Below are 25,213 nucleotides of genomic sequence, written 5' to 3'. Positions count from 1 at the left end.
GTTTTTAAATAGCATGGGATTCAGAGAGTGCTCTTTCCATGTCTTCTTCACCAAGAATTCTCTCTACTCCATTCAGCCAAATGCCCAGTATATGAGGTTTATTTACTCTAGTTTTAAGTATACAGTAATATCATGATCACTCACTTGCCCCAACCTGGAAAAAAAAAAAAAACCAAACTTCTGGGAATAATTAGAAGTGAAGACTCTCTCTTGGCTGGAAAATACCAGTTTCAGGAAAATTCAAAGAACTTGGTAGAGAAAAGAGAAGTGGTAAGCAATGCTTTTGTGTTACCTCATTTCAGCTTCTTTTATTTTAGTTATACATTTATTTGGCATCGTTCAGCTTCTGCTTTCTTTAACAATAGCTAGAACTATGAGTAAGCAGTATCATTGGCTCTCGTTTCTGCATTTACTTCTGTCTTAATTTTTAATTTGATTATTCATACCCTTGTTTTCTATATTGTGTTTAAGATTGCAGCTCATCATTACGATTCAAATAAACACTATTCTAAATAACCCAGTGGTTTGTCTATTCCATTTCCCAATCTTTCTTTGTCTTCCTCATTTTTGCTAAGCACAAGAACAGAAACAGTATGCCTGGTGCACCCTTTCTGGACAGTCTGGTCAAAGAAAAATGTCTGTGTTTTTCTTTGCTTATGCCCAGGCAGGAGGTCTCCTCATGGACACCATCCAAGAATGCATGTGTGGCTGGCTTACCTTAATTTGACCCTTTAAGCAAGGCTCACTGCACACAGACCGTACCATTCCACTCTTGTTCATTTGGATTTTGTAATCATCAATGTTCAACACACCTTCATGCCAAGTTCCAACTTGTACATAGTCATAGCGATTAGCTTCAGTGTACTGCAGATTCATGATATCATACCTACAAAGAAAACATGTGTGTCTTAGAGAATATGGACATGATGTAGAAACCAAAGGAATTTGGTAAATAGGTAATAATAGAGAGGAGAAAGAGAAAAGTTAGAATCGTCCCATGTCCTAATGCCAGCTACTGTCAATATTTTAGTTTCTTTAGTTATGTATCCTCTGATTTTCCAAAATGTGTATTCCATTCTTCAGTCTCTGTTTGTGTATCATCTATATTCATTAAAGAATATATTATTCTTGTACTTTTCTCTCTGCTTATTCTCAAAAAAATTCTATATGTGCTGAGTCGATCACCATAACCTTCAAATCATTATTCACTAGATTATTCTCTAATCAAGTAAAAATTCTTCAGAACACTAATTTTTAGCTTAAGTACTTTTACTCCAAATTCCTTTTTCACATTCAGTTGCCATTTTAATTACACTGGATTAAAAGAGGTGAGTTTTACCAAGTCTGGAACTTATTTTAGGTGCTAATAGAGCCCAAAATCTGAGAAATGCACCTTTAATTAGCAGGGTGTTTGGGACTTAACATCTTGAGCCTTGACATTTAAACTGGTCTCTTCCTTGATCAGGACAAACATTTCTGAATCCAAGTAATTGGTGTCAGTTATTTCAGTTATTTCAAATGCTGCAATGCTGCACAATGGTAAAATCTACATTTAGAAATCTTCACTGTAGCCAGAGTGTGTTCTGGGGACCAGATACGTCACTTCCCAGTGTGGACAGTGGAGAGCATCTTCCAATTTGGTGGAAAAAACACAGCATTTGACATTAGAATGTATAAGCTGGAATCTCTTGCCTAATGTTTTAATAGTAGATTATACTACTTAGGAATGTCACTAAAGTCTGTAAGGCTCATGGGGTTCTTGTGGGAATTTACTAACATAAGGTTGTTCGCAGTTAGGAGAAATACATATGTAAGGCAATGTCACTATATTATTCACATTAGTAGCACTATTAATGCGCTAAAATACTCTGGTTAGTTCCATACTATAAGAAAATGAGAACATCTTTGTGTTGTCATAGTCATTTATCTCTCAGTTACTGACAGTTCTCTGGTATTCTTCAATCTTCTTTCCATGTTGCTATTTACTCCAAGGAAACTATAACTCAAGTGGCAGTTGCACAAAAATGGATGCCTGACTCTCCCTCAGTGGCTCTGCAAAGTGGGGTTCTTTCCTGTAGTACCTGTGCATTCTTCACTCTCCTGCACTAGAATATGAGGCAATATCTCTTACTCTTTGTGCATGACCCAAAGAAATAGATGGCAATTAACTAACACATATTCCTCTTCCTCAGCTCTCTTCCTCCTCTCCCTAATAACCCTACCTAACCCATCTTGGAATTCTTTCCCTCTAACCCTGATACAGACTCAGAATCCTCCTCAGCCCAGCACTCCAGGAAGCTACTACCAATCAACCTTAGCTGGCATCTGAAACCTATTGGCCATATCTGGCCTAGTTCTTTAGGTAAACAACTAATATATTTTAATAGCTTCGCTGCCTGTTCTTAATGTGCAAATGCATCCTGTCACCCACAAGATGGCTAGTGGCTTCTCCACAGTCAGATTCTGGCAATTTCCATAAATAGCAGCTCCCTAAAGGAAAAGGGGACTCTTGGGGCATAAAGGAAGTCTTTCCCCTACTTTTCCAGGTGAACAAAACTTACGTGGAGTGAGAAGAGAGAATGGTGCAACTGGAGTGCATTATTCACCTCTCTGCTTTCTGATTTTTGGTTAATAGAGGGTCCTCATTCCTCTGGTTGCTGAGACAAACCAGAATGTTCTCAGAGTAGCTCCCTGAGTGGTATCCACGTGGGTATTAACTGTGGGCTGGCGGCTCGCATTCATCTTGCTGATCAAGGACACTAATCTACACCTCCAATATCTTCCCATTGTAAAGTCCTTATGGTTACAGAGCCTGCTGTGAGTGTTTGGTATGAGTAATTCCCTTTTTCATTTCCTTTAATCTTTATGTTTTACTCCATATTACATTGTTAAATCTCCTTACATACTTTCAATGCAGGCTTAGGTGTAATGCTAGCTTTAGAATATCTTTTTCCTATAAATCAGTTTCCTAAGACTTTTATTTCAACTTCCTCATTTCAAAAGGAGAAATCAGTTCACGCTTAATTAGCATTTAGGAACTGAAAAATTCACAATATTTTGGTATGAAAACATACTTTTAAAAAGTCCCAAAAGCTGGAGAAAAAAAATGCTTGAAGATACCAAGGGAAAAAATACTGACTTACTAAAAAGAGGCCTTCCCCAGTGCTGTGTGTGTTAATGAACACTGCTCTTTTCTCTTGACCCCAGAGTCCCTTCTCGCACGTTGGCGGTTATTTGGAATATCCTCATGCTGTGAATTACAACTTTACAGCATCCTTTCAATGCATTCAATCTATGTTGCATGATGATTAACTAAGATAATTACAAGAGGGACCAAAAGCCTGAATGACAGTGTGACAGGAGATAGAAACAGAGTGAGGTGGTTGAAATAGAAATTGAATACAGATGAAGCTGACCAATTTCAAGCCTGTGGAAATGATCCTTGAAAAGGGACCCAGGGGAAAAATCTTGATTTAAATATGTAATTAAAGATGAAGGAGAAACAAGCTAAAATTGTGGTATATTTTGGATAGTTTACAAATAGAGAGAGGAGGAGGAAACTCATGTCTACACTGTGTGGGAAATGCATCTGGCCCTGTCCTAGGCATATTGTGTATCTTATAGAATCATGAAGGAAGGTTTCCATTCCAAATCCAATCCTTGATAGAACCTGGTTTCCAGTAGAACCCAGGATTACAACCACGGGTTTAAAGGGGGGCGGGGTGGGGGCGGTCAGTGCTCTGAATCACTTTTTCCTCTGGTACCATTTCTTAAGGTGCTCAGCTCCTGGAAGCTTTCTACACGCCCAGGCCCTGCATCATTCCATCCTTCCCACTCTCATTTTCATCTAAAGCTGCTCCCACCTCACTGGCAGCTTGGAAGGAATCTGATAAATTCATCGCTTTAATTGCTGAGTATTACTTATAGCATTTATCCTCCCTGGAGCTGTTGGATTTTGACAGGGAGAATCCACTTAGGCCCCTCAAGGCACTCTCTAAACGTAGAACTTTAAGCTTACATGAAAGGAAGAGATACGTGAAGAATTATGTAGGGTCAAATAGTCTCTTCCAGTACATTTGAAATGACATTAAGAAGGTTGTCAGCAACTTTGCCTAATTTTAGGATTAGCTAAAAGGCAGCACGATGTGGCAAAAAGATTACAAGTGTCAGATTCGGACTGCACTGCCTCTACCAGCTACTCTCTGCGTGAGTTTAGGTGAGTTTCTTAGTTTCTCTGACACTCAGTTTTATCATCTGTAAAAGAAGATAATGATATGCCTATAGCGATGAGGATTAAATGATTTGATGATCTGTTTTATCACAATGTATGCTTTTCTAAAATCTCTCATTTTGCAAAATTATGTACTGAAAGATAACAGGGCTTAGGAGAAAAAAAAAAAAGATTGTGGGCACACTGTGCAGTAGCCAGACTGAGGGCCTTTTTTCTTTCCTGTTGCAGGTTTTAATTTTTATCCCACTATTCTGATCATCTGTTGCCTAAGAAAATTCCTATGAAAGAACACAACTACTGTTTATACTGATATCATTCTCTGCATACAAATTACATATGAGCTAACTGGTACTATAAAAGCAAGTGTTGCAGAAGAGACCGTATATAAAATGACTTGGGAAAAATATATATAGTTAGTTAGATTTAATTTTCCTTTGCTTCTTGATTAATTCTTTGGAAGCCATAGAGACTCAATACCAGACAGAAAATTCTTTTCTTTCTTTTCCAAGAAACATGTTAGCAGGAACATAAGTTTACCTGAAAAAAATGGATACATATGTAAGACTTGGTTCTTGTCATATATTAAGCTCTTTAAGCAGGAACAATATTAAAATATTCCACAACCAGTATAGTATTGGGACTAATCAGTTAGAAGGAGGCTGACCTGATGTTGGCAGTGCCAGGGAGGGTCCTGTTGGTCAGATGTAATCTCCTTAGTATCTTGGGTTTGCAGGGAGGTCCCAGGCATTCTAAGGGAAGACCAGGGATGATAGCTGTACGTGTGTGTGGGGAGGTAGGGGCGTGGCACTGGTAGGATGCAGGATTGTGGGTATTTACCAATAAGAAGTTCTTCAATGTTTTATAATGTAATTTCTATCTAACATTAGCCCTTTCTTTTTAGCTATCTTGGTGCGTCTATCCTTGTTTGCGTCCATCCTCGTGGCACCCAGAAACCATGGAACCAAAGGGAGCCAGAGTATCCATCTGTCTGGCTCGAAGAGGATCACAGGGTTATTTAGATCCATTATGGAAAATACTGCTTTACCTTCCAGGAGCGTCCCCTTTCTCATCAAACCACACCTCTTCTCCAGACACACCGATGAACGTGGACTTGATGAGGAAGTCCAGGAGTTTGCTGCCATCGATGGGCTTCATGGCATCACAGAGGCCCACATGGCCAGGGCAGAGGGCATGGTGCATGTTCTGTAGCCCATGTGCCATGGCATAGATGGCGTTGATGACAAACCCCATCTTACTGTCCTGGACATAGTTTTCTTCTAAGCTTTCATTGCCTGTAACATAAAAACAGATCACTACCAAGGTTGCAGTAATGAAGTCTAAACCTGCATGTTTAATTCCCAAATGCTTTTCAGAGCTCTCAGAAGAAGGGAAAGCCAAACCTACCTGTTCAAGCTTTGTATTTGTGACTATCTCTGATGTAGTCTATCTGAAAATAGTTTATTCAATTTTATTTTCTGAATTCAATAACAGCTTTATAACATATAAAACAAACGCCACAGAGGTGAAAATAAAGAACTTTCACATATTGCAGGGAAATCCTTAAGGAGCAAAGAAAATAGCTCTTATTTCCTCTGGGTTCACAAAGACTTATATTAAAAGTCTCCCTATATCACAGTCCTGGAAAAGCATTTTTTATATCCTTTGTGACAATCCACAGTCCATTGTAAATCAGTTTGTGCATTATCTAAACCCCAATATTTTCTCTTGATGATTCCACTAATTTTATCATCTCTAGAACCAAAAAAAACCTAGAGTAAAAAGAAGAGCTAGGTAGTATGAATTTCTTCTTCTGTATGGTTGGTGGTACAGAAATATTTGAATAAGATTTGCTAATTATTAGAAACTCAGGTAAAATGTTTCTTGATGGAAGAGTCATACTACACATTTAATCTAAACCTTTAGCTTTACCTGTGAATTTCAAATACTCCACAATCATTTCCACCTATGTCACAGGTGACAGCCTAAATAGGTCACTGAATCCTAAGGTGTCTGGGCTGGAGAATAACAGAGTATCTTAGGAACTTAGAGAGCTTGAAGTACTTAGAAGAAATGGTAAAGAGTTTTGACTCTGACGTTGAGCTTGAGACAAAATAAGACATTTACAAAGAGTTCTATTTAAGGCTAATCTATTTAGGTATAGTTGAAAATGTAAAAAAGGTACATGTTCATCTACCCTAAGAATGAGATACAAAATACCCAGGCCAGGTTGAAGGGGGAACAAATTCAATTTTAACTCATCTTCCAGTGTTGCTTAATAAGAGCTTGTTAAAAGTGTGATTTGCTAAAGTAATATTTTCCTAATTGAAAGAACACTTCCCAAGAGGAAATAGGAGTAAGAGAGGCAGAAGGGGCATTTTAAAATCAAACTGCACAGAACAAGTCTAGAAGGTTATGTAAAGCAGAAAGCAAACATCCTCCTTGAAAAAACTGCAAAGTCATTGAAATAAGGTAATTTATGTCTGCCACCCAGAACCCCTGGGTCTTAAATATTAGTTTGCTTTCCCTCTTTTTTATATTGGGATATAAAAGAGATAAATTAATGCCATCGGTCTGATAAGTTTTAAATGAGCCTTTAAATACAGCCCGAAACTCCCAAGTGCTGGAGCTAAATGTTAAAGCTGTTAGAATTAGAGAAATTACCAGGAGTTAAAGAAGAAAAAATATAGACAAAAATTGGATGGCAAAATAACCTTCAATGCAGCAGTAACTGAAAGGGTTCTAGCAGCTACTTAAACGGTTCTACTAAAACCATTTACTTGAAGTAGCAGCTATTAAAGTCAACCCTAGGAGCAAACTGTCAAAAAATATGCGTTTTTTTCTGTGTTAGGGACAAACTTTATGACCACTGAGTCTGCTGTTTTGTTTCTGTTTTGATAAACGCTACTAAAGATGTATTATGTATTTTAAAAATTATTTTGGTGTCCCCAGTACAAATTTCTTAAGCTGTCTTGTCTAGTGGATGCCTTATTCATCAGCATTGGGAATGTAACTGGTCTTGGATTTCTTTGAGATCAATGTTTTCCTTTTGATCCTTATTTAGGACTATTATATAACTTATTGTCCAAACTGGGCTACTTTTGTGAGTGACGTGAGTAATAATTATTCCAGAAACACCAGTGTAATTAAGGCAAACTGGTCAAATGGTGACGTGTTTCTTGAGCCATGCTGACTTCCAACTGTACCTATTTACTGATGTTATGAGTAAGATATGTGTGTATATATGTATATATATATGAAAAATATATAAAATAACACATGTAAATATATATACATTCATGTATACATATGTATATTTATTGATACATATTCGATAAACAATTAGTGGAATATTCTTCTTAATTTAAACTAATTTTACATTTGTCTTATTTTAATGGGAAATATACACATTAATAGTAATACTGGCTACTATTTTTTGTGTTTATTATATAAAATACTCAAATAATGCTATCATGATAATCCTGCCAAAGGGACATGAATCTCACCATTTATAAGTGAGGAAAGAGCAATGGTATCAAAATGCCCCCTTGATACTTGTTCTTTCTGTAAGTTGGCAGAAACGTGGGTGTAGATATAGAAGTCTACAGAGGAGACACTTTTCTGGCGACTGAGGACAGGGCATCCTTCTGTGCACCAGTATCATTTTCAAGCTTTTTGAGGTCTTCTCCCTGGGATTGTTCCAAATGTGCACAGCTGTCTCTCTGACTAGAAGTACTAGCACTCAATCTATTAACTGCAAATTAAGACAAAGAAGCTCATCCTGTCAGTACTTATCATACAGAAAACCAGGAGGCTAGGCATATGTTTTCAGGGAATATTTGTGACTCAAACCCTTTTCCAAATAAACACAAACAGCTTGTGTGTTTGTGTAAATCTAAAGTGACACATGCACTTCCCTACCCTGCCAGTCCCCTGGGCCTGCACATGAAGGGGATGTTACCTCTCATCAGTAAGAAGTCTCTCTTCAGCTACTACCCCAATTCACGATGAACTAGCATTTGGGAAGGTGTGACAGAGTTAGAAAATCACCTGGCCTTTACAGGACCATTTTCTTTGCCATAGCAACAGTCCCAGATGATGCTGCAAGAATTTATCATCAAATAAACAGAATAAGATACAGGTTTTCCTTCTGCCCAAAGATCCTATATTTTCATGACCAGCGAATAGAGGATCCAAACTAATACTATTGTCACTTGGTGGGAAGGTGAAAACTCTCTAATTCCCTGGGGTTTAGTGCCTTTTTAATAACACTAGTCTCAGAGTTATTAGTAAGAAGGGGATTTTATAATTCATTTTCTGTGGTGCATTAACCATTACAGGCCACTAGGGTATCACTAAACTACTACATTTTCTAATATTCTAAATGGAATCAAATAATTGTAGTTGACTGTGTTTATTTACCTTCAAAAGAATACCTGCCTAACTACTTCACAGCAGATTGTGAAAATAGCTACCTTGATTCTAAATAGTAATCTTGTTCTTATTGCAAAACACAAGGGCTATAAATTGCTGCCTGAGTATGGCAGCACACAGAGCCTCCATGAGGGTAGAAACAGACAGTGTACCTTCTGAAAACAGGAAATCCACGGTGGTGGGGAGAAGGGCTGGCAATTCCATCTGCTGCCACTTAGGATGGCTATTCAGCAGAGTGGTATAGCAGAAAGAAAGAGCTCGGGACTAGGCACTTAAACACCTGGGACCTAGTGAAATGGAGCAGGACCCTGTGGGGCTCTCCTGGCTATGAATTCTTTCCATGTCCCCAGTTTCTTGTTTGAAAGAAATAGGCTTCATTCAGCCTCCTTGAATTTCCCTGAGTTCCAAAGTGCAGACTCAAACAGTTGCTTATCGGGGAAGGGAGGGAATGTAAAAACAAAGGAGGAGCAGTCAAGAAACATTAGTGCAAATAAATAAGATCGTCTATACCAATTTTTTCAGATTCCACATATATGCGTTAATATACGATATTTGTTTTTCTCTTTCAGACTTACTTCACTCTGTATGACAGTCTCTAGGTCCATCCATGTCTCTACAAAATTTACAAAGCAGAAATAGAGACACAGACGTAGAGATCAAAAGTATGGATACCGAGGGGCAAGGGGGTGTGTGGGATGAATTGGGAGATTGGGATTGACATATATACACTATTGATACTATGTATAAAATAGATAACTAATGAGAACCTACTGTATAACACAGGGAACTCTACTCAGTGCTCTGTGGTGACCTAAATGAGAAGGAAATCCAAAAAAGAGGGGATATATGTATACATATAGCTGATTCACTTGTTGTACAGTATAAACTAACACAATATTGTAAAGCAACTATACTCCAATAAATTTTTTTTAAAGTTAAAAAAAAAAGAAACAATAGTGCAGCCATGGGGCAGGGTCCTGGTTCCTCCTTAAGGGATATACATAACAATATCTTCCAGTTCTTCTGCAGGCAGACCCTCACCCAGGTAGAGGACGGTAACTTCAGGCTGAGAACAAGATTCCTGGAACACTGCCCTGTAACCTCACCACCAACCAAACAGAAGAAAATCACACACCCTGTAGCCCTCACCCCAAATTTTGCCTATAAAAACTTCTCCCCACCAAACCAGTGGGGAGTTCTGGTTTTTCTTGAGCATGAGCCACCTGTTCTCCTTGCTCAGCCCTGCAATAAACCTTTCTCAGCTCCAAACTGACTTTTCAGTTTGTTTGGCCTCACTGTGCATTGGGCACATGAACTTGCAGTCAGTAACACTAGAGGCAGTTCTGCTATAATATATCAACAATACATATCCAACTAGTCATGGAACTTGGACAAGGGTCTAGACCTCCTTGAGTCTCAGTTTCCTAATCTAAAAAATATCACAAGTAGATCAGATTATCTTTCTGAAGATGTCTTTCCCCCTCTAAAGTTGCTTCTCCAATTCCACACTTATTGGTACTTTGCAAAGTCCTTTACATATACTATCTTTTTTTAATTCTTACAAAACTGTATGAGTTTTGTTCTATTATGACCATTTTACAAATGAGAAGATTAAAGCACAGATAATTGAAATCATGATTGGGGAGAAATGTTCTCCTTTCCCTTTCCCTTCTATTAATGCTTCTTTGTGAAGAGATTCTTACATAGTACCACCTCAGGCCTCTTGTCTTACTCAATGGGAAGAGTGGAGTGATTCATCTTTTTGCAGGATTGAGAAAAAGAAACTGGGCATGCTTAGCTCAGCCCCTTTCTCTCTCATCTGGAGGCCTGCACTTTACAATTCTCAAAGGTTCTGGTTGGTTCTCCAGACTTTGGTAAATGTGGGCTGTAGTCGACAGTTGTGCCAGTAGGTTAGACAGGTTAATCTAGTATTGAAAAGTGTATTGTGGTCACATATCTGATCCATGTCCCTAATCCAGTTTGTTGTGCTTTTTTTGTTGTTGTTGTTTGTTTGTCAGTTAGTTTTTTCTGTTAACTTTTAAAAACTTCTTCACTGAGGTATAACCCACATATGGTGCAGAAATCTTTACTGTACATTATAATATTAATAAATGTTTATTAATTTATTAATAAATGTTTATTAATTTATTGATAAATGTTTACATATGTACATACCCATATAACTACTCCCCATATCATGATATAGAGCACTTACAGAGGCTTCCATTTATTTAGAGCTTCCTTAATTTATCCCAGCAATGTTTTGTAATTTTTCAGTATGCAGATACTAGGTATTTGATTTTTATGGTACTACTACAATTGGTGTACTTGAACATTTTTTAAATTATTTGTTGCTAGTATAGAGAAATGCTATTGATATCTGTGTTTCAGCCTCGTATCCTGCAAGCTTTCCAAATTTACTTATTAATTCTAATTTCTTATAAATTCTTTTGAGCTTTCTATGTATGCAATCATATTATTAATAAAACATATCTTACATTTTATCTCCATCTGTTTCACTCCTGGGTCTACTCCTTAGTTGGGTTCAAATTTGGGAAGGAAATACATTGGCTGTGCCACTGAAATCCCAGGGGTTCTGAATTGAAGGTCACACAGCTAACAAGGACAGAGGCAGTGGCCTCCAGAGCTGGACCCGATCCCTGCCATGTGGCACTATGCATACAATAGCAGCCCTGCCCAACTGCTGGAGCAGTTCTATAACAGACAATGAGACATCAGTTAGGAAAAACAATTAGTTTGATGTGTATTAGTTCTGAATTTTTAGTAATATCATCTCAGTTTGAATGTCCAAAGTGGAAAAACGTGGAAAATAAATTGAAAGAATGTTGAACTCCAGTAGAGTACTTTTGTTGATGCCTATTCTTTCTATTTAATTAGTACAACCTTACCGCTATGCATGTAGGTCTAGTTATGTTGCCTTTTAAAATCTAGACTCTCAGCATTAAATTCAAAATAAAAAGAAACAAAACAAGCATTCTTTTATCTCATCATAACAAGGAAATGTTTTGGGAGACATTAGTAAATATAACTGTCCCTGGAGAAAACATTCTTCTAGTTTCTTGGCTTTTGTAGCTCTCCACTGCTTCTTTTTAACTGAGAGCATTATATATTCAATACATAATTTGATACAATCTCCATTCAGATCTAAATAGAAAGAACTGTAATTGTTTTATATTGTTAACGTATCAAGCAAACAAAATGAAATTTATGTTACTTTAAATGACCTGAGTATCAGATTAATTGAGAGAAAATGAATCAGGTCATTTTTAAAATAATGACCTCAAAGGACTAAAGTGCTGGCAAGTTTTCCTGAAGGCCTGGCTATTAAATTTTCCTTATGATTTTCCAGGAAGAATTTGTGGTAAGATTCACAACAGTCCAACCTTGTTCATGCTCAAGTTTAAAATCTTTGAAGTCTTTTTTTTCCCTCTGAATCTATACTTTCCTCTTTCCTTAAAAATTTTCTCAGCTCACATCACAGAAAAATATGACCCTTCCATTATTTTCTATTCAGTTTTTTAAAATGTAAATTACCTCCTATGTAGGATGGAAAAGAAGAAAGTAAGGATCATTTACTTGAGCGTGTGCTATTAGTTGAATTTCTATTGCTTAAACCCACCTGGTTTTAACATATGTGAACAATACAGACATTTTTCTAAATACATCATCACAATCTATTGTTAAAGAGAGAAATCCCCCAGTTATATGACACACACACAGCCAGCTCCCAGCAAATTGCTGATAATGTATGGTAAGCCTTCAATTCCCTGAAAATACAACTGCATTTTAGCTAATTCATATATCAAAAAATTATAGTGTTATGTGAAAAACAAATGAGGACAAGCCCTGGAGAGTTTAAGTGATACTGAGGATTAGTCAGTAACATTCCGTTGAACTGTGGGGCTCTTTGTTTCTCTACAGAGAGAAAATAAGGGCAGCTTCTCATGTGCCTTTGCCTTTATTGATCTGGCACAAAACAGTGTCATGGAGTTATAAACCACTCCCCACAGGTCTGCAATAAGCATTTGGCAGGTAATCATAGAGAAGGAGTATGTTACAGAGAGCTGGCTGCTTTAGCCAACGTGGGAAGTTAGGGTGTTGTTAAAATTCATCAGGAACCAACTCCTGTCTCAACAACCTGCTGGGTCAGAATCCTTGCCAAGCCTATTCATCTTGGTCTCTTCTAAATGCTAAGGAGGCATATCTATGCTCATAGCTCCACTTCTACTTATTTATGGGTGATAGGAAACATGCTTTCTTTTACAAATGTAAGGTAGTTCCATGATTTAATGCTATTATGGTCCATTTCAAGTTCCCTTTTGTAGTATCTCTAGTTTCATGCTTCAGTGTTTAGATTGAGCTAATAAGTCAGAGTGGAGTTTGCAGAAATATAAGAACTATTTGTGAAAAATCTACTTATCTCTGACCTATTAGAGTCTACCAGCATCTTCTGATAACCAATATAGGCTCCTGTTTATTACAAAACAAAACCTTAAAAGTTATATGGTGTCAGTATTGCAAATCCACTTTTATGACTGACTTCTGATTAATACAGTACAGTATTTATAACTTGACAAAATGCTGTACCATTAAAAGAGTCTACTTTGGGATATATTAAGTATATCCTATCCTTCAGCCTTTTTCCTGGAATTCATATGCCAAGTGATAAAATGGAAACTTGGAATAGAAGCTTTCCATGTTCTGCACAGGATTAAATACAGGTTTAAATACAGGCCATAAGGTTTATTACCATGCCCGCATCACCTAAGAATGAGATATACTGTGGATTTTCATGTAAGGTTCATTTCTGCAGGGCACTGTTAGTTGATATTTTACACTGATATTTTATGTAGACTTAACAGCTCATGTAGACTAAAACGCTATCTGTCCCAATGTTGGCTGGGATTTCTTGAATGACATATTGCCTTTTATGTGGTGTCTCCCAACAGCATCTCTTGAAAGAATGAAATTTGGAATTTCTAAGAGCCGAATAGGAACTCATGGCTAGTGAGACTTCAATCAATATCTGTCACAGAAATTAAAAGAGTAGCTCCTAAGATTAACGTTGTTAAGCACATACAGGCAAAAAGCTCTGAACAGGGTCTATTGCTAAAACACATACAGGGTTCAGACCTTATGCAAATCTGCTTGGATATATCAATCACTCTGCTCAGGTTGTGAAGGGCATACTTACAGAAACAAGAATGTCAAAAACAGATTCATTAAGAACGACTCCTTGAGAGGTCACAGGGCTGATCCAAATCTATTAAAATTACATTCAGGAGTGGAATATAAGCTCTATATTCTAACTGGTAAAGTTGTTTATCATAGGGTATGGGTAAACAATGCTGAAATAGCTCTACACATATACCAAGCTTGAAAAAATAAATGAATAGGGAATTCCCTCATGGTCCAGTGGTTAGGAGTCTGAGCTTCCACTGCTGGGGGCCTGCGTTTTATCCCTGGTTGCAGAACTAAGATCCCACAAGCTGCGAGGCCAAAAAAACAAAAAGCAAAACAGAAAAAAATGAATAAATGGATGACAGATGATAGAATCCAAGTTTATCACAATTGGAGTGGGGAAGGTTACTGATAAGCAAAGGGGAAAAGCTAGAATAAACCATGTGGTACTGGAATCAAGGTAAAGGCATAAGTATGAATTTAAATTTAGCTTTATAATATAGAAATAATCATACATATGTTTATATGCAGATTGGTATATATTTATATGCCTCCCAACTCTGCCCACTGAAGCAAAACACCCCAATCATAATGAGCATGCCTAGTGCCCAGATCTCGGATTCTAACACCATTCTCTAATAAAGAGGATCAGAATGCCTTTGGAGAAATAACCAGTTGTAGGGCTGGGAGAGGAAGTATACCAGATGAGCCTGAAACATCTTGTAGTGCCAGAAAATAAGGAAGTTGCTTAAAAAATAAAACAATAGAGAGATGTCAAAAGAACACTAAAATCAAACAAAAGACATCCCAATGGCCTAAGCTGAGACAATTTGAGCAAGAAAATCAATAACATAGTATTGGATTATAAGCCAAAGTATAAAATATAAATACTCTTGAGTCCAACTGATATAAATAAAGAATTAAATTAAAAAATTAATGGGGAAGAGACAAATCTCCTGTACAGAAGAATTCTAAATAATTTATGTGGCGAATCTGCCCTCAAGAAGGTGGAGCATAATTCCACACCCTTTAAGTGTGGGATGCACTTAGTGATTTGCTTTCAAAGAGTACAGTACAAAAAAAAAAAAAAAGATAGAAACAGAAACTTAATAAATGCTTCATTAGCCAGTGATCAATGTTGACATTATCAATGTGATAGGGTGTACTCTTGTACATTGTGTTGAGAAAGACACTTCACCTCTGGGGTCTTCCTCCCAAAACTCATAATCTCAGTCTGACTATGAGAAATACGTTTGCCAAACTCAAATTTAGTGACACTCTACAAAATGCCTGATCAGTACTCCTAAAAACTGTCAAGGTCATCAAAAACAAGGGAAATTTGAGAATTATCACAGCTGAGAGGAGCCAAAGAGACATGAAAAATAAATATAATGTGATACCCTGGATGAAATCCTGGAACAGAAAAAAGAAAACTGATGAAATAAGAAAAAAAATATGGAGTTTCATTAATAGTAATGCACCTATGTTGGCTCATTAATTGTGGCAAATGTAGCATAGTAATATGAGATGCTAACAACAGGGGAAACTGAGTGCAGGGTATTTGAGAACTCTCTGATATACTTTGCAACTTTTATTGAAAACTCTTCTAAAATACAAACATTATTTTTTAAAAATATACAAACATTAACATCCAAACTGGACTAGTGTCAGGTAACAAGAGGTAACATGATTGAATGCTTGTTATGTGACAGGAACTTAATCAGATGCTTTACATATAATATCTATTCACCTCACGATGATTTATTAAATGGGTGATACTACTATGCCCAGCTTACTAATGGAAAAACCAAGGACTTGTCCAAGATCACACAGCTGGACAGTGGTGGTGACTAGCCTGACACCCAGCTGACTCTAGACCTCTCACTCTTAAGTACTATGTTGCCCTGTCTCTTGCTCAGTTGTAACCCAAGAGTGACATTCCACTCAGCAGGCTCATGGACAGATTGCATTTGTGTTCTGCACACATGTTCAGGTGTGCAGAATGAAACTTGCCCCTGATTGTAGATTATATATAATCTATAAAGAGAACATCCACACATTTCATCACATGGTGAGGTTGTCATGATTTATTTCACATGGATGATATTCATATAGAGGCAGAATATTTTTTGCATGACTTTTTCCTATAGATGCTCCATTCAACACTCCATAGAGAAGGCTAAATCCAACAGATAAAAATCATTTGGGAGGAAACCCATCACTAAGAATCAATATTCTAGATTCTATGACCCTCAGCCACAAGAAATGATTAACTGATTCCCCAGGGTTTTATCTGAGGTTCCAGACTGCTGCAGGGTCAATTCTTCTGGGCATAAATGTAGTCCATGCGTTTAAAAAGTTGAAAGTAAATCTTCTTCTAAGGGGAAATACCCACAGAAAGTTAACTGAAGAATCTAATTAAACAAGTGGCCCTTGAGGCAGGCATACAGTCTTGGTTGGTAATATCAGTTTGGAAGCCACAACATAAGAATAGACTTTGAGGAAGCTCCAAAGTATCACAAGGAACTGTCTCAAGCAACACACACACTCAGTGCCTGTAGTTAACCTAGTCTGCTAACTTAGACTGCTGGGGTCAAATCTTTGCAAACTGACTTTGCTCAAGCTTATCAAAACACACTCATCAAAAATGCACTTGAGGATTTACTTGGTGGTGCAGTCGATAAGAATCCTCCTGCCAATGCAGGGGACACAGGTGCGATCCTTGGTCCGGGAAGATCCCACAAGCCCCGGAGCAACTAAGCCCGTGTGCCACAACTACTGAGACTGTGCTCTACAGCCCACAAGCCACAACTACTGAGCTCGCATGCCACAACTACTGAAGCCCCCACGTGCCTAGAGCCCACGATCCACAACAAGAGAAGCCACCACAATAAGAAGCCCACGCACCACAACGAAGAGTAGCCCCTGCTTGCTGCAACTAGAGAAAGCCTGTGCATAGCAATGAAGACACAACACAGCCAAAAATAAAAATCAAATTTTAAAAAAAAGTGCACTTGAGAACATGTGGAATTTAGCATCTCTTAGACAGTGTTTCTGTTGACTATGCGACTTAGTGCTTTCTAGGATGCCGGGTGTTATACCCTACTTGGATGATGCCTCAATCATGGGATTCAGTCCTGCTGAAATAATTGAACAACATATCAGGATTTTTCCCTGGTGGTTTCAACTTATTCTTAGATGAGGATATGAGACAAACACAGATGGGGTCAAGATGATTCTTCATCTACGCTTGTGTACAAGTGAACACAAGTGCACTTGTTCATTTTTGTACTCAGATTGAACTTTTTCTAGTGTAATAAAGACAATTAACTTCAATTAGGATGTGGAATTTAGATAAAATATGTGTGCCTCCCCACCTTTCAATGTATCTACCTGATTCTCAAACACCCATAAAAGAGTAGCCAACTCTAGAAAGAAGAAAGAGTGCAGAGAACTTGGCACCCACTAACCACTAAGGTTCAAAACTCAGATAGCAGAATTGATGGATGGGGTTAGTGACAGCCAAGGCTAGATTGAAGGAACGAACAATAGATACCTGTAACTCATTGTAAAGGTAGCAGAAATCTAGGCTGATTTATACCAAAGCCTGTGTTATTTGACGGCAATTCTGGTTCTGGGTGTAAAATTCAGTGATAGCAGAACTCTTTATTACCGTGTGTTTATGCATACGTGTGTGTGTGTATGTTTGCACATGCTTTGGATTAAACAGCTGTATGTGTGTATTCAAAGCATGGTACTATTTTAAGGCCTGATATTTTGCAGCATTCTTCAAATGAACTTAACATAGAAAGAGGAAGCTTCCTACTTAACACAGGGCATGCTGAGCTGTCACAGGATTCTGAGTGGGCTTAGAGATGTGGCATTGGTACCCCTGCACTGATTTCTTATGCAGCTAGGAAGAAAAAGGTGGCAGCAGAGGTGAATTCTACCCTTAACTAGAGATAAGAAGGCCAAAACAGAGATTAGTTTGCTGAGAAATGAGCACTGGAACCAGGGCATGTATATTCACCCTGCAGGCGATCAGAAATATATGGGAAGAGAAAACCAAGGAAGAGATTGATCAGGATGACACGGCCACATTGATCAAATATGACAGCTTCTTTTAGTGATGAGCTCAACAGGAAAACCATTAAAATCATCTTGTCTATGAACACTTGGCATTGACTTTTCAGTCATGCCCCTTGAAAGCTCACAGAACTCTAAAGTAAAGGCAGCAATGATTTCTCTGCCTCCACAACTGCTGAATCAGAATCCCAACAACTACTCACACAGACAGGAACAGCATAAAAATTCATTGGTGGATTTTTTCAAGTTACATTGGTCCAGGGGGAAAAGGATTATTTTGTGTACCAAGGGATATTCTTGTTTACTGGTGAGTTTCTATTTGTCTGGCTTCTTGAATGTGAAGGAGATACAAGCTTTAGAAGTCCAGATCATCTTGTGATGCAAAGAACAAGGATGTCTGAGAGCCATTTTGCTGCAAGAAATCCACCATAAAACATCCCCGATTCCTATTGAAAATTGCAAAACCACCATCATCTTGTCAGAATAGACTCTACCTGCAATGAAATCATACCTTGCTCGTTTTCATGCAATAACAAGAGTTAGACAATTGTCATCTACATGATCTCAATTGTTCTCATAGTGAATTACTGACAGCTCAGGAATGGGATCGTGATCTAACTGAGGCTTATTTATTATTGATGGAGACTAGGATACATTTAAGAACACTCAAAAGGAAACCTGATACGATGACTACAAGCTATTACTTGAAATGACTGAATACAAACTAATACAAATGAAGTGTCTATTTAACGTATTAGTCAAATTAGGAGCTCTTAACCTCTGTAGGAATAAAATAACAAGCTGTGTATAAATGGAACACAAAATGAAGGGGGGAAGTTCAGGCAATTATTTCAGTCTGAAGCAGTAAATGAGAAAGTTCTTCAAATCTCTTAAAAGGTAGAACCAAATTCATGTTCCATATTTAAGCTTGTGGACTGAGTGCTGTTGGCAGAGGCCTGTTCAAGGCACATAGCCATTTGGTTCTCTGATGGGATGAAGAGGAATGAAGATGTCAGTACCTGGAATAATAGGGATTTTTAATAGCTTTTAGAATAAAATTAAAATGAGAATGCCAGCTCATTCCTTTAGGTTATTTAACAGAATAAGAATTTAATACTGCGGTGATTGCATTCTCACTTTGAAAATCGCTCACTCAGCCATCTATGGCGCATGTTCCAACTGTCAACCTCTATGTGTATATTTTAAAGAGTCAAAATGTGTGGGTCCAACTCCAAGACAGAAATTGAGGAAAGAAATCAATCACTGTGGAATTATAGGGAAGCTTCATGCAGGAGGTGGACATAAGACTGCTCTTAAATAACGGTAAGACACAGAGTAAAGAAAAGAGAAGGAAGCAGGGGCTTCCTATGCAGCAGAAACATTGATAGGGGTGCGGACACCAACTGTGGATGAGCCAGTAAATATCCACACATTTATTAACTTAGTTCATAAAGACGACAATAATAACAGCTATTATTCATTGAACTTTAAATACCCAGTAGAGAGTTTTAGACTGAAGCCATAAGCCAAAGGAAGTTCCTATAATCTTTCAGCATTGAAGGCTCAGGCTTCTTCCTGGCACTATCACTCCTTTTCAGGACTCATCTCCTAGATGGTTGTCCAGACATCAGTGACTATTTTAAACATGCATGAACTCATGAGTTTTACTCTAAGTCATAGACACCCATGAGGTTTGGAGGAAGACAGGCAAACTAAGCAGACAAAGAAAGCAAAGTTAATGCTTTCCAAGCCCAAGTTGGGGCTTGGGCCCCAAATAAACTTCAGAATTTAAACAGGCGGGGACAGGCCACATAGAAGTCTTGTTACTCCTAAGCTTGTCAGACGCAAGTACTTTCAACCCTGCTCCATCTCTTTCATGTCCACTCAACCCCAGACTTTTCTGTTCTCCAAACCTCCAAACTTTGAGCTTGGGTTCTATCACCATTGAAAAAGTCAACTTATAGCATACCTGACAGAGGTCAGTAAAATGAGGCTGTTACCTTCCATGATAAAAACATACCAGCAATTGGTTAAATAAACTGTCGTACATCCAGACAATGGAATATTAGTCCATGCTAAAGAGAGAGAATTATCACGGCATAAAAAGACATGAAGAAAACTTAAATGCACATTATTAAGTAAAGGAAGCCAATCTGAAAAGACTACATACTACATGATTCCAACATGTGACATTCTGGAAAAGGCAAAACTATGGAAACAGTAAAAATATCAGTGGTTGCCACAGTCTGGGGATGGGGGCCGGTGAGATGAATAGGAATAGACAAGTCATTATATATTTGTCCAAACCCACAGAATGTACACCACGAAGAGTAAGTCCTCATGTAAACTAGGGACTTTGGGTGATTACGATGTGTCATAGGTTCATAAATTATAACAAATTTACTACTCTAGTGAGGGATGTTGATCATGGGGGAGGCCATGCATGGGGCAGGGAGTATATGGGAAATCTCTGTACCTTCCTCTCAATTTTGCTGTGAACTTAAAACTACTCTAAAAAAATAAAGTGCTTAAAAATATATAAACTAGCACTTAACTAATATTTGATCTCTTAAGGGTTAGAAATAAAGGAAGTTTTTACTTTTCTTGTTTGTACACAAATGTTTGTATGATTGCATATCTGATCATTTTCTTGGTATAAATTCTTTGCAGTAAAATTGCTCACTCAAGATGTTTCTTTTGACTCTTGATGCATATTGAAAATTTTTCCACCAAAAAACTGTACCATTTATTCTATCATCAGCTGCATATTTGAGTGTCCATTTTAACATATCCTGAACAACACTGCCTACTACCATTTTGTAAAATAATTGACAGTTTGATAGATGAAAAATTATTCCTTCTGTTTTCTTTGGTTGCTAAGGGGGAGTAAACCTTTTTAATTATTTTGAATTGTGTATTCCTAATTCCTCATTATTTTAAGTTTAAATAATGATATTTATTGTAATATTTTCAAGTAGTTATAATTTTTTCACTTTTGTGAATTTTGTTGCAAGTAAGCACAAACTATAAGTCTGATTTACCAAGCACATCACTGTGCTGTGTCTTTAGAGCAAGAATTTCCTGGCAGGAAAGTTGCTAGAAGTGGTGTTTCTGATTTCTGCCATAGCTCACAGACACCTCAGAGTGCACAGTTGTATGAAAAGGCCAAGTCATGTGTAGGAAGAAATCTCAGGGTCTAGGAAACTGGCTTAACGTCTCTGCTCCTCTTTCCACATTTAGTTTAGTTCCTTTGTTTATTTTGTCCTGTGAATATTTTAGCAATATCTCTACCAAGTAATTTTGTTAAAACATTCAATTTCATTATCAGTTTGCCATATATTGGAGTGTGTAATAACATCTGATGGTCACTTATAATTTTACAACCTTAGAGGAAATTTAGTAGAAAGCAACAGGTATAGAGAAGTAAAAACATCCGTAGAATCTCTAATATCATATGGATATCTCCAGACAGAACCTGGGAAATGAGAGCCTGGGAGGGGCTGAAACTGGGAAGTGGGCTGCCAGATCCTGCCTGCAGAAAACCAGTCTGGAAGCATAACCCTGTGTCCAAGGAGTATTGCCCGGGCTTCCAGATTACAAGTCTCTGGAAGGCATCGTTCTCAGAGAACACAATAATAATTGTGCCCCTGGAGTTATGCAATGTGGAATTCCCTCCTAAAGCTAGGGACAGAGTCAGGCAAATAAGTTTAGCAGAAAAGCGAGAACTCATGTTGGGACTCCGGAAATAGGAAGCAATGGAAGAGCCATGCAGATACCTGCAAGCTGACAGTGGCCAGAGTCAGCACTCTTTCAATGGGCAGGTTGTAAGGCAGGATTTCTCTGTCTAGGAAAGGGATTATTAAGATCAATTATATACGGAACTCTGGGACTATAGAATGTACCAGGGAGGGGACTCAGACACAGAAATATATAGAGTTAGTATTAGATTCTGTGGTTCAAGGTGGGGAAATGATAAAGCCAGGAGCTCAAGACTAGGAGGAATAAAGGTGATTCTTGTTAAGCTGAGGGTTGTAGCAGATACTATTAGTGCTCTGCCCAGATCACCTTTACCAGACAGAATACACATACCCCAGATGCTGCAGTGTGACGGATAACAACCCTTATCTGCCTTCTGTGAAGAATTGCTCTCAGACAACTTGGAGATGCCTCATCAGGAAGACCACACCTCCCTCCCGTCCCGACTCCATATAAGAACTTGGCCAATGACTGACTAACTCTGAAGTTCAAAAAACTGGCCTCCTTGCTAACTCTGTGGTCAATCTGTATTCCAGAGCATCCTTGTGGGATCAGGCTGGATCAGACTCCAGCTGAGACATTGCTAGCTTATTCCCCAGCCCTATCCCAAATCCCTCCCTCTCCTCTTGAGAGCATGCCTCAATATATTATTAGCAAAAGAATCTTTGCCTCTGGCTCTGCTTCTCAGAAACCCAACGAACATAACAGGACAAATGGCCTGTAATGTACTAGACCATAGTTAATATGTTCAAGACTCTAAAACTCTTCCTGGCTTTTCTACTCCACATCAGGATTGATTGTGTGGCACTTCTCTCAATTATTATCAGCACTGAATTTTTTTAAGGTATCTGCTAAAATGAAGGTTCCTGGGCTCCATCCTGTATCTATTAAAAAAGAATCACCATTACTGAGGCCAGAGTACCCTGGGAGATTCTCATGCACTTTAAAGATTAAGAATGATATCCTAGGAGTTGGAGTAGGAAGTTATTGATGGAAATCAAGTGGGTAGGCAAATGAAGGGGAGAGGGTCGCAGGAGCTGGGAATAAGGCTGAAACAGAAGTAGAGATTTAATGCATAGCTAATGCAATGTAATGCAAATAAGAGGCATGTTACTAGTGAAAGCAGCTTTCCCAAATAAGGATTCAGAGCTGGAAAATATGTAATAGAGAATTACATGTCCTTTTTAGTTGGTGTCACTTCATTGACCCCTATGCCTCCTACTTATAAAGTGGGAATAATGAAGCCTCCACTTAATAACCCATATGCATATTATGGAGATGGACTGAAACAATGTGCTAGGTGCTTTAAATCAGTTGGAAGAAAAGGCATTACATAAATAGAAGTTCTAACAAGCATTAATACCTTCTTGGCTGAGTTTCAAAACCACAGCCAAATTTTAAAGCCTTACAATATTCATGAAGCCGTAATGAAGTTCAAGAGGCTTCAGATTTAATCTGCAAGATGTCAGTCAATGAAAGGGATTTCTTATTCATTTTCTAAATTATTCCTAACTGAAGGCAGATAGCACCTACAAGAATTCTGCAACTGGAAACTTAGATTTGCTTTAAGAGCAAGACTGCATAATAGATAATTTTTCTCATTAAATTTTGGCTGAATTCCAAAGGGAAGAAGATTTTCAAATGGAGAGAAATTCTTTACACAGGAATTTACTCAAGGATGAGGTCTAGTCATATATCACCAGGATCATGGAGTGGTCTTGGCCTGAAAGAAAATTAGGTTGTCAAGACAAAGGCCTCAAGCTTATGGTGATTTATTAGTGGACAAAAAGACATCATGGCACACTAATAGCATGTGAAGATGCAGATAATGATACATCAGGTGCTTTCCACCCCAAATAGCCACTCTATTACAGCACACCTGCTTTCCCTGGGACTTTTCCACACCTGGCCAGACATAAGTTGATGGGAAGTGTATATGAAGAGAGAACAGCAGATCTGCATTCTGGTCTTAGCCTGTTCACATTAACCAGTGTGACTGTAAGTCATTAACAAATTTTGGCCTTAGCTTCTCCATATGTTTTCAGGAGCATAATAGGGTCAAATTTGTAGATACTGCATGAGAAAATTTACACAGTATTTGTGTTGTGTGGCTATGCACAAGACAGTAAATCTTTTGGGGTGAAGGTTCCTCACCTTGTAAAATAAGAAAGGATGATCTAGGTAAATGCCAACCTTTGCAATATGAATTTGAAGTATGTGCAGATCTCCACACTAAAGGTAATCCACTGGCTGACGATGAAGCCACCCAATTACCCATGATTGTCACTGGCATTCTGGGGACTAGTAAGGAAGACTGAAGAGCCTAATTCTTTCTGGTCACTGTTTTTCACTTTCTCATTTCCTAAACCTTACATTGGGGCAAATAATTAGGGTCAGATGTACCTATGTTTCACTTCTCTGCCACTGTTGACTTCCTGGTAGAAGTTCTAATTAACAGTGAAATGGCTGAAGGATGAGTAAGGCAAAGGGAGGAAGAAGAAAAAATCAGGCTGAAAAGAGAGGATTTTATAATAATAATGTGTGATTTGATATTTTCCCATTGTATTTTTCTAGACTTGAATGAAACAAACATGGGGGGCGTGGAAGAGAGAGAGAGAGAAAGAGAGAAAGAATATCAGAGATTTTTGCTTGACCTAGGCAAAAAAATATGATGAGTAATAAACCATGGATGTAAGAATCAGCAGCTCAGGATTTAGGATTTTGTCTCTAGGGTTTTTGAGCAGCTGTAGCCATTGCAGCCATTATTTGCACCCATGTGAGGAGAACATTAACTCCTTCTTGGGAGCAACATATCCTGAGTGACAGGAATGGTCTCTTATCAGATGACCAGAGTCTCTCCTACAAGCTGAATCCTACCAAATGATGCCAGATGATTCTGCATCTATGCCTGCCCACATCACCACCAGGAAATGTAATAAAATCTGTACGCAATTTCTTTCCTGATCATTGTCCTAAAGAACCACAACAGAGATGGAGTAAAACACGTGTTACTCATGTTAGGAGAGAATCCAAAAAAACAACCAGTAAGCACATATTTGAGGTAAATCAGTGTTGTTCAACTGCCAGCAACTACTCTTCAGAGAGGTTATATTTCCAAGATCCTTTAACTAAAATTCTAAAAGTGTCTTTCATGAAGACAATATGTTCTGAAAATGGATAAAAAGTGATAGTTTTTAATTTCTTGTGGTAGGCCGAAGGGCCCCCTAGAGACGTTCAGATCTCTGGAACCTGTAAGTGTTATGTTACATGGCAAAGGTATTTTGTAATTAAGGTTGAGGAGCTTAAAAATAAGGGAATTATTCTGGACTGTCCAGGTAGATCCAATCTAACCCACATGAGCCTTAAAAATAGAGAACTTTGGCTGACTGGAGTCAGAGAAGTGTGGCAGAAGATGAATTGGAGAGATCTGAAGTGTGAGAGGGATTTGACCAATCCTTGCTGAAGCAGTCATATGGAAAGCAGGAAAAAGTATGTGGGAAACCTATA

At 38.1% G+C, this 25,213-nt stretch overlaps 1 protein-coding gene across 2 annotated transcripts in view; it reads right to left on the bottom strand.

The window, feature by feature from the left end:
- Positions 1-25,213, bottom strand: part of GRM1 (glutamate metabotropic receptor 1) — a gene marked incomplete at both ends in the record, with an annotated part of 365,662 nt that overhangs the window by 65,095 nt on the left and 275,354 nt on the right. For both annotated transcript variants that reach the window (XM_081250954.1, XM_081250955.1), the window contains 2 exons: positions 718-886; positions 5,277-5,523. In XM_081250954.1, the coding sequence (XP_081107080.1) occupies positions 718-886; positions 5,277-5,523 (416 nt within the window). The remainder of the gene's footprint in view (positions 1-717; positions 887-5,276; positions 5,524-25,213) is intronic.

The sequence above is a fragment of the Mesoplodon bidens genome (genome assembly GCF_964165515.1).
Source record: "Mesoplodon bidens genome assembly, chromosome: 12".
NCBI lineage: Eukaryota > Metazoa > Chordata > Mammalia > Artiodactyla > Ziphiidae > Mesoplodon > Mesoplodon bidens.
The sequence above is the reverse complement of the archived record's forward strand: the minus strand, read 5'-3'. Positions and strand labels throughout refer to the sequence as shown.